This window comes from Ascaphus truei, chromosome 5 (assembly GCF_040206685.1).
Source record: "Ascaphus truei isolate aAscTru1 chromosome 5, aAscTru1.hap1, whole genome shotgun sequence".
Classification (NCBI taxonomy): domain Eukaryota; kingdom Metazoa; phylum Chordata; class Amphibia; order Anura; family Ascaphidae; genus Ascaphus; species Ascaphus truei.
Genome location: NC_134487.1, coordinates 21,758,309 through 21,773,448, shown reverse-complemented (window position 1 = coordinate 21,773,448; position 15,140 = coordinate 21,758,309). Strand labels below are relative to the sequence as shown.

At 39.3% G+C, this 15,140-nt stretch overlaps 1 protein-coding gene across 1 annotated transcript; it reads left to right on the top strand.

The window, feature by feature from the left end:
- The first annotated feature begins 509 nt into the window (after positions 1 to 509).
- On the top strand, positions 510 to 10,875 carry LOC142494632 (uncharacterized). Its single transcript, XM_075599063.1, has 4 exons — positions 510 to 683; positions 1,049 to 1,915; positions 1,976 to 2,248; positions 10,787 to 10,875. Exons 1-4 carry the CDS (start codon positions 587 to 589, stop codon positions 10,873 to 10,875), a joined length of 1,326 nt encoding a protein of 441 aa, XP_075455178.1. The 5' UTR covers positions 510 to 586.
- The last annotated feature ends 4,265 nt before the right edge of the window (positions 10,876 to 15,140 follow it).

Here is a 15,140-nt window from a genome sequence, read left to right as displayed (position 1 = left end):
ACCGTTCTTACAACCTGACAAGCACAACTGAAGTTAATCACACTCATTTGAAAGCTTCACTTTAGCTACTAAATGCCCCAACAACTCATTACTTATCAAACCGTACCTCACACTCATATCTATAGTTGAACTACTACTATCAACGACACATTATCACACACTGCATGTGTTGTCTTGTTGAGTCACAGCCACATTCAGGTGTGCCACATCTTATATTAATGTACCACACAAATCCTCTACCAAAAACAACACTTTTTGCAATATGACCACCTTCATGATAACCATTGTGAATGGTCATCTCATGATAGTTATGTACATTATGATACTGATATCACTACACAACATATGATTTTTATGTTCAAATTTTATCTATTTATCCTCACGCATTACTGCAGAAACATAGTATGTTTTATGTTAGGGAACTCAAAAGTTCTAAGTACACAGGCATGTACATTGTTATTACAACTATTTATGTTCACTTTCACACACACATTTTGGGTTAAGGAACTGATGCTGTTACGTACTCATAAATACAGAACATACAATAACTGTTTGTTCAATATTTACACATGTAAATGTAAAACTTATGTTATTGTTATATATAGTTGCCCCTGAAGGACATGTGTCACCTGAGAGGGAACAAGTGTCTTCACCTGGGTCAGCCAGCTCAACACACCTAGAAGGTGAGTGTATCAGTTGGTGGCCATATAATATGTGCTCTTCTATATGTTATGTTGTCATGTTCATTAATTGTTTTGCACATGTTCTTTAAATAGGATTACTTAGTGTATGTGAAAATGAAGTGTAAGGCAACATGTATTGTGTTAGTGATGTTAACTATCATGTAGGAGTTGTGAGTTTACAGCAAGTTTTCATTCACTCATATTTCATACTGAGTCCAAACATTATTCTTAAGTCAAGGTAGTTTTTAATGTGAGGTTATAAAACGTATGGAAACATGTTAGTTGTTTCTTTTGACACAGTAGAATTACATAGTAACACAGCAGAGATTAACATGCCATTTAATAATGTGTACATTTATTTGTAGAACATGATGAAGAGGATTATGATGATGATGATGATGATGATGATGATGATGATGCCGCCGCCGCCGCCATAGACACACAAATACAAGCAAGTGACCATGAAGAGGTTCCAATTGAAACTGTTTTACCGCCAAAACGTCCAGCAAATACCACATATGATGCAATTGTAGCTTCTGAGGGAAAAATTGTGGAAGCAGAAAATCGTCGCCATTCTGACCTGATGACAGTGCTGGAAAGGATGATTGCACTGCAGGAAGAAACAGTTTCACAATTGGCACATCTCCACAGAGTCTTCATTGAAGTGCCTAAACAGTTGCAAAAAATCAACACCTCATTCGAAGCATTAGTTGTTCAGCAAACACAAGCTAATTACTGGAGAATGACTAATGTACCACAATTCAACACCTCACAGGCAGGATCTGTTCATGCAGGTCAGTTTTCACCACATTCATCTGATATTCATTCACCAGGCCCAAATGTTACCGGTCAAGTAGCAGACATTGCTGTGCAGGTTCCTGATCACATCCTACCGCTGCCATCTGTACAAATTCAGCAGCAGACACCTACAAAGGAGGCGACAAAAACAAAACAAGACACACATGAAACAGACCAACCATCACTTGTGCAGTGTCTACCAACTTGCTCACATGTGTCAGTGGGCACAAGCCCTGTCCGTGAACAGTCAGTACCCAAAAGCCCTGTAGGTGAGTCACTGCCCAAAAGCCCTGTAGGTGAATCGCTGCCCAAAAGCCCTGTAGGTGAATCGCTGCCCAAAAGCCCTGTAGGTGAATCACTGCCCAAAAGCCCTGTAGGTGAGTCACTGGCCAAAAGCCCTGTAGGTGAACAGTCACTACCCAAAAGCCCTGTAGGTGAACAGTCACTACCCAAAAGCCCTGTAGGTGAACAGTCACTACCCAAAAGCCCTGTAGGTGAGTCACTGCCCAAAAGCCCTGTAGGTGAATCACTGCCCAAAAGCCCTGTAGGTGAGTCACTGGCCACAAGCCCTGCCCGTGAAGTGCCAGAGGCCATTCAAAGTGGCTCTGTTGTGCCTAAAGTTGGTGGCAAAAGAAAAAGGAAAATTCAAGAGACAACAAGCAGGCCTGTTACTCGCTCGCAAAAGGAACAAAAAAAAATAAATGTTATAATTCTCAAAATATGTCTTTGGCCTTGTTTTGTTGACTTCAGATTATCTAATTACTATTGTATGTATGCTGAAGACTGTGTTTTTTCCAAACTTTCAAGTATGTTCTTGTACACGTGAAGTTTTGGAAATGTTAACACTCCTAATTAATGAATAGTGTTATAAATATTTATGTTTAAATCGTCTGTTCAGTAATGGTCCACCAGGAGCCAGTTGCTAAGTTTAGAGAAGCTGCCATTGACTTTGCAGCAAAACATTGCATTTGGGTGTGTTAATTGATGTAATCATTGCATGTGCATATTATTTTCATGCAATTATAAAAGCACCTATTTAACTGCAAACATCTTTCTTGTACGTGTACAGCAGGATTTTGTGTTAAATATTACTTACCTTTGGTGGCCATTGTAATGTTGTCCTTTAATCATTTATGTGTTCTTGTTTCAAGAACATCTCTGAATTTATACTAAAATATATGTAGTATGTATTGATATATGCACACACACACACACAGACACACACTGTGTGTGTGTGTGTGTGTATATATAGTACTATCTAAACTGGTATAGATGTATTTACAAAAAACATACACTTCATGCTTCCTTGTGAAAACACACTATTTTAATAATACAGGCCTAATGTTTGACAACTATACTAAGTGTGAGCCTCTAACATTATTGGGTGCAAACAGATGTTTATTACTTAATTCACTCATGTTTATCACCATTTAAATAGGTTTCATACAAGGCCTACTTACTGCCATCAATATGTTGTGTGTACTCCTGCAATATAAAAAAATAAATAATTTTTTTATATATATATATATATATATATATATATATATACATATATATATATATACATATATACATATATATATATATATATATATATATATATATATACACACACACACACACACACACTATACATATAGTACAATATACACTTTATATATATATATATATATATTTTTATGAGAGAGATATATTTATATATATATAGATACACACGTATTTAAACTCATGCAGACAGGTAGTTAACCAGAATTTCAAATACACACAGAAATGTACAGTATGTGGGAAAAAAAACATTTCATTTTGCAGGTGTGTGTATTTACTGATATGGCTGTCTAAGCACTATTTTCACACAGTGCTCTGTTATTTTTCTAGAAAACTCAATGTTACTGAAATAAAAGTGTAGGAATGTTTTCACAAACGAGATAAAAAAATGATACATGTTTTTCCCACATTCGCCTATCACTAACCACTAAAGTTAAACCAATTAAAAGGACACATCCAATTGGCGTTTGAAATAAGGAGTAAAAGTAGTTACTTTTGTTGACCTTGAAAACGAAATACAGGAATTTGTTAGCCATTGAGCAGAATCATTTTGATGAGCAAAGAACACAGAACTGCACACATCTTTTGTGCTACTCTGACATGGCTGATGAATTCGTTAACCATATGAATCCCCTCTTAGGTTATAAGTACATGGTTTCAGAAGCAATTTTGAACAGTCGCGGACACAAAGCAAGCACACGCCAAATCTATGATTTGATTCGAGCTAAATATCCTTATTACCAAGACCGTAGGCATGCGCGGAATTTTAGTTCCTCAATAAGATTCACTTTATCAACTAATGACTTTTTTGAACGTGTTCAGGATAAGCTAGAACACACCTATGGTTTCTGGAAGATTGCAAAGGAAAAGCATTTTACCCTGAAAGAGGGCACATATATTGTTGTGAAAGGCATATTTATTCCTAATGCCAATAGCAATGGATCCGCTACTACTGTTCCGTGTGAATCGATACCTGCTGCAATATCTGCACCCTCCATTCCTGAAACCCACATTGTACAACAACAAAAGTACTATGATTATGTACCAAGCCTTTCAGCTGAAAATGCATTGGAATGGGAACCCGAAGAAATGAATCTACCTCCCGACCAATTGTTTGAAGAAAGCAGTGGCGATTCCTATGTGCGCTTCATGGAGGAGATGTGTGTCATACTGGATTCAGCGGGTGGGTCAAGCGTGGATGAAAATGCCTTGCATTTCTGGAGCGAGCAGTTGCAGCCAGACGAAGAGTTAATTCTAGAAGAATGGTAAATATAACAACCGTTATGCGTTGACTGTGCGTTTAAATGATTTTTTTTTTTTTTTTTTTAACCACCATTTTCCCTTTCAATGCGTGGATACAGCGTAACATTGCAGACTGCATAACATGTAGCGATCACAAAGAAATTGTTGCCGAATACAATATAGTATAACCTGAAAGAGTAGTACACATTGCTGACGGAATAAATATACGTACTTTCCTATCCCTTTAACCATATTAGCAACATTTTAACATAACTCTAACACATACCTGTTTTGTTATCATGCAACATTTAAAAGCGGGTCCCCCACGTATGACGTGGGACCCTTGTCATGGCCCAAGGCGTCCTTAAAAAGGATTACGGATGTAAGTCCCGCCCCCAAGCGACGTGCGCGCCTCAAAGCCTATTGGCTGTCATGTTTTGTTATAGTAACGGTAACTGCAGTGTGTCATGTGTGCGGCTCAGTGTTTGTAGCCGTAAACTGGGCGTTAGCCGAATGTTAATTGAGTGGGAGGAGTGTTAGCGTGCGTTTCACGCTGGTTTAACATGACGTCACACGTATTGCATTTGCGCATTGTGTTATCGGCCGTCCTTTCTGTCCAAACACGTCTGTTTAAAAAGAATACAGATGTACTCGTTTAGAACGAATGTAGTTTCGTATTCATTGTATTTGAAATAAAGATTTTATGTTTAATGGTATTTTCAAGATGTATTGAACGCACAACGTGCGCTTTGTTTTGCGCATGCGCTAACAGTTAGTGCAGCCAAGCGTGAAGTGTGTGCGCACACTAAGATGTGCGCGCACATTTTTCAGTATACAGGCAACGTTCACATCATATACATAGTTATGCCTGCTACAAATTTAAAGAAACATTACATACTGATGTACACTTGTACTTCTAACATATAAGTGAGTGACGTGTGTATGTACACAATCATATAGATCTGTGTAATGCGTTGTCACGGATACATATATAGTAAGGTGCCATATTTGACCATCATGTGTTTGCTGTATTTCAGAGATGTCGGGGAATATACAATCGGACCAATGTATAATTTCAGAAGAGTCTACCTTTATATGAGATGATTGTGAGGAGGAGCCACCGACTACTATACTACATATGGAACTAATTTTATATTGCTTGCAGCGCTTATTAACAAACAATTAAAAATGTGATACCCTTATGCCTATATTGCATAAGCACTTAATTAACATAATGATGTTGCAAAATAGTGCCTCATGAATTTTTATTGAGTGTTCTTTAATGACTACTATCATTTTATGGCATGGTGTGTTTTATACATAACAACCATTCCCACTCTGCTAACACATTTGTGAATTCTATTGTGTAATGGAACGTATGACTGTCGAAACTATGTAACAATAATAATAATAATAATAATAATAATAATAATAATAATTATAATATGAGCATGTTCATGTATAGCGCTGCTAGTTGTACACAGCGCTTTACAGACACATTTTTCAGGCTGAGGTCCCTGGCCCGTGGAACTTACAATTTATTTTTTGCCGCCTGAGGCACAGGGAGATAAAGTGACTTGCCCAAGGTCACAAGGAGCCGACACCGGGAATTGAACCAGACTCCCCTGCTTCAAACTCTCAGTGCCAGTGTGTGTCTTTACTCACTGAGCCACTCCTTCTCCCAATGTAAAGGACACTTACAACCAACTAGCCATTTATTGTTAAAAATCTCTTGTTACATGGGTATGTTGATAAAATGGTTTGGGACTGTAGCAAATAATGTTATTGGCCAGATGTTGTGGTCCCCTACAATGCATGATGTTCTGATTATGACATCAACATCATGTAATGAAGTACGTTTCTGTGTATATTTCATTAACCTAACTAACTATAGTTTACTGTGTTTATTAAACGTTCTAAAAATACATAGTATAGTCAATATGATGATATAAGCTACCATAATAAAGCTGGTGTTATCATTTGTCGGTGTTATACATGGATCCTACACAAATTGATACAGACACAAACAGTTGTGTTACAAAGTGTGTCTATGCTAATGTGCACGTGATTGACGTTACAATTGTGAGAATACTTGATAATTATCATCATGATAATGATGAAGTGACGTGATTTATATTCCTAAAATATTACCAACATTGTCATATTGGTAAATTAGAAATGCTAAATGACAGTAACATTTGCGACAAAATTGTGTTTTCTGTTAACAGTTTTACACTTGGTACATGTAGGACACATCCACACACGTGTGACTTATACATACACATGTCACAAATTTAAATTAATGTTGACTATTAATTCCTAGCATTACAAAACACCAACATTGCTAAATATAAGATGTAGTACGCATTGTTGTGATTACAGGCATTCATGCATGGAGTGTTATGATCAGTCAATTTCATCCGTGATGAATGATCTCCCGTAAGTAAACACATAAGTACAGTTATCCCCTTTTCTCCAAACACCTCTATATTACATTAATGGAATTTATAAGGAAACATACATAAAATGTGATGAAATGTGAGTAATTATTTTCTAATACAATGCACATGAAAGCTCAAGAGTAGCTAAATGCATATACATGATACAGAAAGTACATGTATGTTACATTTGTGTTAAAACCAATATGTAGGGTTTTTACTTCAAATAATTATAGGAAGATTGAGGTAGGCACATCTTATGAGAGATGTCAGCAAATATACATACCATGATCAGTCATACTGGAGATATACCTATAATGCAAAGGAACAATATATAAATTGCAAACATTGACATGCCATCTTCAGTACCGTAAACAACACAGCAAAGTGTGTATTTGGTGTTGAATGTGCAACACCATGTATATTTAATGACATTCAAAATGTAAATCAGCCTGGTGTACACATCATATGGATGTACATGTTACACTGCACCAATAACATTGTATGTAAGCATACTAGAAGCATGAATGAGTATGGGCATAATATGTGTATTGTGTTAGCATAAGGAACAACACAATGCTAAAATATTAGTGCTTTGTTACCCCAGTTGTATTCACATACACACAACTAAAGTAAAATTGAAGAGGGATTATATAACCTGTGCAACAATAACATACCGGTGCCACATCCCTTTGTGCACACAGCAGAGAGAAGAAAGGTGTGCAACCCATATTCATCTGTGTCCTACCAGAAGGGTATATAAAAAAACATTATTGTTAAGATAACATAATGTAACTATAAAAGTATAACTTGGAACATATATGTTTTTACTTACAAGAAAAAAATGAATTGATGAGATTCTGGCGTGTCTGGCCACCACTGGCTGTTTGTTCATTTTCAGCAGCTACATGGGTGGGATGCTCGTCTACCAAAGGCTCAGCTAGGTCTGACTGTACATTGTGCCTCAGTGCAACATTGTGCAAAATGCAACAGGCAAGGATAATATCAGACACTTTTTGAGGCTTGTATAGAAGAGCCCCACCAGTTCTGTCCAGACACCTAAATCTGGTCTTGAGTAGGCCAAATGTCCTCTCTATAACAGATCTTGTAGATATATGGGCTGCATTGTACCTGTCCTCTGCTTCAGTTTGAGGGTTTAGCACCGGAGTCAAGAGCCACGGCCTAATTCCGTATCCTGAGTCACCTATAATGAATGGAGCACACATAAGCTGACATTAGTGATCAAATTGTACAATGCCAACATTCCTAAATAAAAAAGTGTTTTGTGTTATAACATGTAAATGTGTACTCACCCAGCAGCCAACCATGTTCAAAATGTCCCTCTTCGAACGCATGGAAGACTGAAGAGTTCCTCAGGATGGAGGAATCGTGACTGGAACCAGGGAATTTGGGTACCACATGCATTATCCTCATCGTCGCATCACATACCACCTGTACATTGAGTGAATGGTAGTGCTTACGATTGCGGTACACATGCTCACTCTGACTAGGTGCAATCAAAGCAACATGTGTGCAATCGATTGCACCCAGCACACATGGTATCCCTGCTATATTATAAAAGCCAGTCCTGACTTCCAGCCACTCTGTCGCCTCTGTAGGAAAATGAATATAATTCCTAGCGCATCTATTGAGTGCATAGAGAAACTGGGTCAAGGCCCGCGAGAATGTAGATTGCGAGACCCCGCCCACTATGCCCACAGTTGTCTGGTATGACGCGGAAGCAAGATAATGTAATGAGCACAGCATTTTAACAAGCCCAGGGACTGCACGACCTCTGGCTGTGAAAAAATCTAAATCTCCCCTTATCTCCTGATAAAGAGCTAAGATTGCTGCTGAACTCAAACGATAGCGACTTACAATCTCCTCCTCACTCATCCCATCTAACAGGGTTCTCTCCCTGTACAGACGCGGACGAGGCACAACTTGTCTCCTCTGTCTTCTCCTCTGATCTCCTGTCCCTCTACCTGTCCCTCGGCCTGTCCCTCTCCCTGTCCCTGTCGTATCCGCGTGACTGTCCCTGTCACTGTCCCTCGGTGTGTCCCTCCCTTGCCCTATATGATTCTATTCATCATCAAGCATGTCATAGAAAAGAATGTTCCTCCGTCTCCTAAACAATCTCAACATTTTGAAATGAGTAGCTGTGAATGATCAGGTAATGGGCGTCCTTTAAATAGGTATGTGATGATGTCAGGTGACATAGTAAAATGCAAGGTGTTACATTAACATAATTAAGTACTTCTGTGGCAAGCTGTGTGCAGTTCTTGTTATAAGTATTTGTTGTGTGTATTCTGCAGGGAATGATGATATTTGGCAATGATGTGACGTGAACCTTTGTAGAAACATTGCTTGCAAATAAATAGTTGCATGTGCAATGCATGTAACACTTGTGAACGCAACAGTCAGTCATGTAATTAGGCAAAAAGGCTGAGATTGACGTGGGAAAAGTTTTGTGTAACATGTGTAATTAGGCATGTTATTGTGACATGTTGACAACAATGAATAGTCGTGTGCATATGCATGCATTTGTGTAATGAGGATAGTTGGTTTAGAATGAGTTTACAAGGTGTCCCAATGCTGAATTACTGTACATGTGTGTATAAGTTAGGTTGAAGTGCTTGTAATGCTACGGTTACAATGTAAACATGCAATGTGATTGAGCGTCCAATAAGTGACGTCATGAAAATAGGGAGGACCCAAAACTAGATGTAAACATGAGAAGACAGATGTACATGAACGTTTAAAGATGCGTGTCACATTACAAGCATTGTGTAATGTAAAGGAAGATGAATATACGGTGTATGTGTGACATGTGTGACATGTGTAACATCATGTAAATAATTGTCGCTCAGTTCAGTAAAATGTGTGATATGATGTGAGGTTCTCCTTTAAGAGTTGAGTATAGTATTTTCCCTTGGCACATCATCACATGATGAGTAATGTGACCCGCAAATGCTGCAAACATGTAAAAGTATAATGTTATGCAAATAATACACGTCAGCTGTGACACAATGCAGGGAATGCCCCCACACTGTAATGCAAATGACGTTTGTATTGTGAGCAATGAAACGTAAACAGTACTATACTGTTATACGTCCCCGCTCCATTGACTCCATTGATGTACAGAAGATTTTTTTTTCTAAGTGCCGTTCCGGCAGCCTTAGCGATCGTTCTCCCCTCCAAACTGCCAACTTTAGTTGGCGGGAGAAATTGGCCATAACATCTAAATTTCGTAGTGCCGATCAGGCCCGATAAGCTGTTTTTTTTTGTTGAATCCAGCCGATTTAAAAAAGTGGCGATCAGTGGCGAAAACAGGCTTATCGGCAGGCGAATGGCCATAACAAAATAATCGGCTCCGAAACCTGGCGAAATCAAGCACTTATCGGCGCTTACTGAATCTCAAACCCAATTTTGCCTATAAAATGGCGATAAATCCCTTATCAACGCTTACTGCATGAGGCCCATAGTGAGGTCACATCTGATGTGACCCACATGAACGTGCTTAACCATTTAATGTTTTCGATATCTAGAAGCAAATCCGAAGAGTCTCTCAAATATGAGGGAAGCTCTTTCACTAATGTCTGTAAAAAATAATCAACGTATCTAGATAAACCATCTCCCAAAGATCCAATGGTAGAAATGATAGGTCTGCCTGGAGGGCTAACAATGGATTTATGGATCTTTGGGAGATGGTGAAAAATAGGTACGGTGGGAAAAGGATTGTACAGATAAGATGATTCCTGTTTGGTCAAAACTCCTATCTCCCTGCCCAAGTCCAACAGATCGCAAATCTCAACTAGATATGATTGTGTGGGATCTTTATCCAACTTAGAGTATGCCTGGGTGTCATTAAGCTGTCTTAGAGCTTCCAAGTAATAGGTATCTGAGTGCATGATCACCACCGCTCCCCCTTTGTCCGCACTTTTTATAACAATGTCTGATCTTTTTTTCAATGAGCATAAATGTGAACGTTCCTCCTTAGTCATATTATCAAAAAAAGGGGTGGAAAATGAGTAACCTTTTGCCAATGTTTGTAAATCCTTCTCAACCAATTTCTCAAAGGTTTCAAGGTGTGGACCTTTGGAGAAGGAAGGACAAAAAATAGACTTATTTTTGAAGAGTGTATGTTTAGTCCCTCTAAGGAACAATAATTGTTCTTCCTTGTCTACACAGTCCACAACCTCTTCTTCCCCCATTAAGTCTATTAGATCTTAGAGTGCCCCATATTCTCTAAAGGATAATCTATCCTCCCGGGTATCATCGATCGCATGGTGGGGATCAAAACCATAGTATTCTTAGATGAAAATAATTTTTTTAAAGAAAGTTTCCTGATATATCTCTGGAGATCAATGACTGTGTTGAATAGGTCAAAGTTATCCATAATAGCAAAGTTAAGACCTTTATTCAAAACAGCCATTTCCCCATCAGGGAGTGTTACACCTGAAATATTTAAGACAGTATCATTGTGTGTCAAGGATCGATCTTTCTTTTCTTTAATGCCCCTTCTTTTTGGTGAGCGCCTTGTCCTTTTAAATGGTTTTTTGATGACTTCTGACTTCTGACGTCATAGGACGTAGACGCTTCTCCCTGACATCTCTGATGTCTTGTTTCGTAATCCGTACTTTCCCGACATCTATCCGTGTCATCATCCGTTGAAAAGGAGACTATTTGCTGACGAGTTTCCCCGTCCGAGATGTCAGAGATACTGGATGTTTCAGGGAATTTCTTTAGGATAGATCTCTTAGATGTTGATTTTTTAGGGTGATCCTTTTTGGATTGGGGATTCCTATGTGTGAAATCCTGGCGAGTTTGTGTTCTTGATGACGGTAATCTTTGCCAAATGTATACTTGGTTCCGTTCATAATCGACCCGATCTCTGTCGAATTTTTGTTGCTTTTTTATCATAATTTCCTTCTCAGCCTTTTCCACATTGTTGGATAATCTCTCATCCATGATTTGGAAATATTCCATATCATTAAAGTTGTTAAGTTTCTGTTGTAGATCTTTTATATCCTTCTTCACACTGATCCGCTCCTGTACCTTCGTTTTTATGATGAGATCCATTAGTTTCATGGAGCAATCATTTAATATATTGGTCCACTCACACTCAAAGTCCTTTGACGGAAAACCAAATGACGGCGTCTTTTTTACGCGTAAGCCCCTTGGAATCCTTTTTGTGATGATGTAGTTGTCTAACGTTGTAATGTCCCACCATAATCTGATGTTAGTAAGAAGGATCTTCTCCAATTTAGTAAAGTATAAGCCAAGATCAGCTTTATCTTCACATCTATCATGTATTGTGTTATCAAACAAATATGCTGCTCTGCGTTTTCTTGTTGAATTATCCGCACATTTTTGGACAAAAGCACTATTCATTGTATCAACCACATCTGAATCCTCTATGTCTTCATCCATATTAAAAATCATTGTAATGAGTAAAACATACTTTTAAATATTTTGGGAATATTAGACGCAGTTCCCCATTCTGGTAATGATTTAAAGTCTCATTCTTATGAATAAAGGAAGGTTTTAAATCAACCTGAAAAATAGCAATGGACGTATCCGTTGCCTGTTCCTCTCTAAAGGAAATGTATTGCGTATCTTTGTATCTAACCGTCGCTATGTCACTAGTCTCTGTAACCACTACAGTCTCTCCTGTTAAAGCCACTTCCATAGCCAAAGAATCAACTATTGCATTTCCTTCAGTGAAAAAAAAGGGTGTGTGTGTCGAGCCCGTGTATTTTATGTGAAACTTCTTTGTCATTTGTCACTGTTTTGTCACATAAATTGTATTTGTAATGGTGATCTTTTCAATGAAAATTAAAACACAATTTCAGTGAGAAAACGCAAAGAAGTTTGACTTAGAACGCGCATGCTCGGCACACACCCCCTGTTTTAGCTATTTGTACTTCCTATATTTATACTAACTGTGAATTCCTTGTGAGTGTCTCTCTGTGTGTGTCTCTGTGTGCGTGTCTCTGTGTCCGTGTGTGTCACTGTGTGCATGTGTGTGTCTCTGTGTGCATCTCTGTGTGCGTCTGTGTCTCTATTTGTGTGTGTCGCTCTGTGTGTGGATCTCTGTGTGTGTCTCTGTGTGCGTGTGTGTCTCTCCGTGTGTCCCTGTCTCTCTGTGTGTGTGTGTCTGTCTGTGTGTGTCCCTATGCTGCTGCAGAGTCTTTTGTGCATGCTCACCGAGCGACGGGGGCCTCTGCGCATGCGTGCCGAGCGCTGGAAGCCTCTGCGCATGTGCACAGTGCGCGCCGTAGGCCTCTGCGCATGCGTGCCATGCACACTGAGTGTGGAAAGCCTCTGCGCATGCGTGCCATGCTTGCCGAGCACGGAGGCCTCTGCTCATGCATCCCATGCGCTCTAAGCACTAGAGGCCTCTACGCATGTGCACCATGCACGCTGAGGGTCCTCTGCGCATGCGCACCATGCGTGGGAGGCCTCTATGGAATCCAGTGCTGCCTTCCTTCTCTCCTCTTCAAGCTGGAAACACTGACATCACTGATGGCCTCTTCTGCCAGCAGTGATGTATTTCCATCACCATGAAGTCCATTCACTGCCAGTGATATTTTCTCATGTTTAGGATGCGCGCAAGGACATTTCACTTCAAAATCTTGTCCTTTCTTATATGCTGGAATTATATCTGCAATTGAACTATCTTGGCTAACTTATGCATAGACTAAGTTTTAAGGGTAGGGAAAGGGGAAAGGGAAAGGGGAATGGAGGCTCCCGCATCAGCTAGTAAAAATGGTAATGTGAATGAGGTAACTCACAGACTGGTGCAATAGAGGATATATATAGTTAACAACATAGACGAACAGGAAAGATCCTCCTAGAATGCACTCAGAAAGGTAAGTCAACGTGATATGGTTGATAATATTAAAAAAACCTTTTAATCACACATATAGTAAAACATCTTGTATAGAGGGAAATGGCAGAAAGTAATCCACGACCAGTCCCTATTGACAAACCAAGAAACAATCTTCCCAAATAAATACACGGGAGATAATGAGGTATGACACTACACCGCCAATATGTGGGCTAGAGAGCTGCCAGTAGTAATCACAGTGTAACTTCAGACTAGAAAATCTGTTCTATAAAGCAGATAATCTATTGTCAAAAAATCAGCACACCTAAATAAATGGTATGCTGATGCTGGATCTGAAGAGGTGTGTTAATAGGCAGTTAGTAGGTCAGAAATAAGTACCTATATGGATACATATAGACCACAAAGTATATAGGTGTATGTCTGCTCCTGAACGGGGTGAAATCAACATATAATGTGGAAGATAATACACACAACATTAAAAATATCTAAAACCACATACATAGCTAGTTGCTGCGTGGCTTGATGGTGTTTGACTTTGCATAGGGCAGGCACAAAATGTGCTCAACTGATGCCCTGAGGCACGGTTCTGAGACCGTATCCAGTTATAGCCTCAGAAAAGTAACGGTCATAAAATGCAAAGGTCACTAAATAACACTAAGTGGAATTTCATAAAATAGAAAAAAACCTGGCGCCAAATTGTCAGTGGAATGTCCTGTACTCCTCAAGGGATCCGCATACTTGCTCGACAGACCATGCAAAGAAATAAACACAAACAAACAAAAATCATAGCGCAACACTGTAGGGTGAGCAGTAATGCACTAATATATACAAACAATTAAGAATCCTAGCGACAATTAAAACAACTATTTATTAAAAAGAAGAACTATGCCAAGACAAAGGACCGCAGGTCATCTGGGACACAAAAATTGGAGCCCTACTTACAGACAGCAAGGCTTAAACTCGCATGGTAGGAACAAGTCCTAGATAGAGATGGTCTCCCTGCCGGGTGATGTCTCTGCTCCACTGCGGCTCAAACTCCAGTCAGTCCCTACGATGGTAGCCGGAACCTCTCCGGCCGTGGAGGCTGGTGTGCGGGGTCCACAGCTCTGCACCGCGTGTAGACACGCCTCACTTCCTCCTCCGGATCAACGGGAAGTCTCTGCGCGCCCGCGCGCGATAGTACCCGTGGCCTTAAAGGGACAGCTGGCAGGCAGAATGAAAAGCAGGTCTCCAAAGCCAAATGACCTTAAACGTCCAAAGTCAATCAAACAGTGGCTGTGCCACTAGCCCTACGCGTTTCGTAGATGTCACTCTACATCCTCAGGGGCTGAAAACAATGATACTTTGTGACACATTAATATACCCTAGCCAATTAAAATTAATTGATCGTTTATAATTAAAACAGCCTGTATGTCATTAGTACCAAATCACTACATGGACTCTTAAACATACATAACATCAAACACATAAAAAAAGCACATAAAAACAGCAATACCAACATATGTCAAAATGTATACACCCTAATGTCATATGCATATTAAATAAACCAACATTGGTATAAAGATATTCAAACTCTCCCCA

What these genes read in the sequence shown, in the direction of transcription:
- LOC142494632 (XM_075599063.1), top strand. Translation starts at nt 587, where the DNA reads ATGTTATTGTTATATATAGTTGCCCCTGAAGGACATGTGTCACCTGAG. An exon ending in CAGCTCAACACACCTAGAAG is followed by an intron (nt 684 to 1,048) that starts GTGAGTGTATCA and finishes ATTTATTTGTAG; the next exon opens with AACATGATGAAGAGGATTAT. An exon ending in ACTACCCAAAAGCCCTGTAG is followed by an intron (nt 1,916 to 1,975) that starts GTGAACAGTCAC and finishes AAAGCCCTGTAG; the next exon opens with GTGAGTCACTGCCCAAAAGC.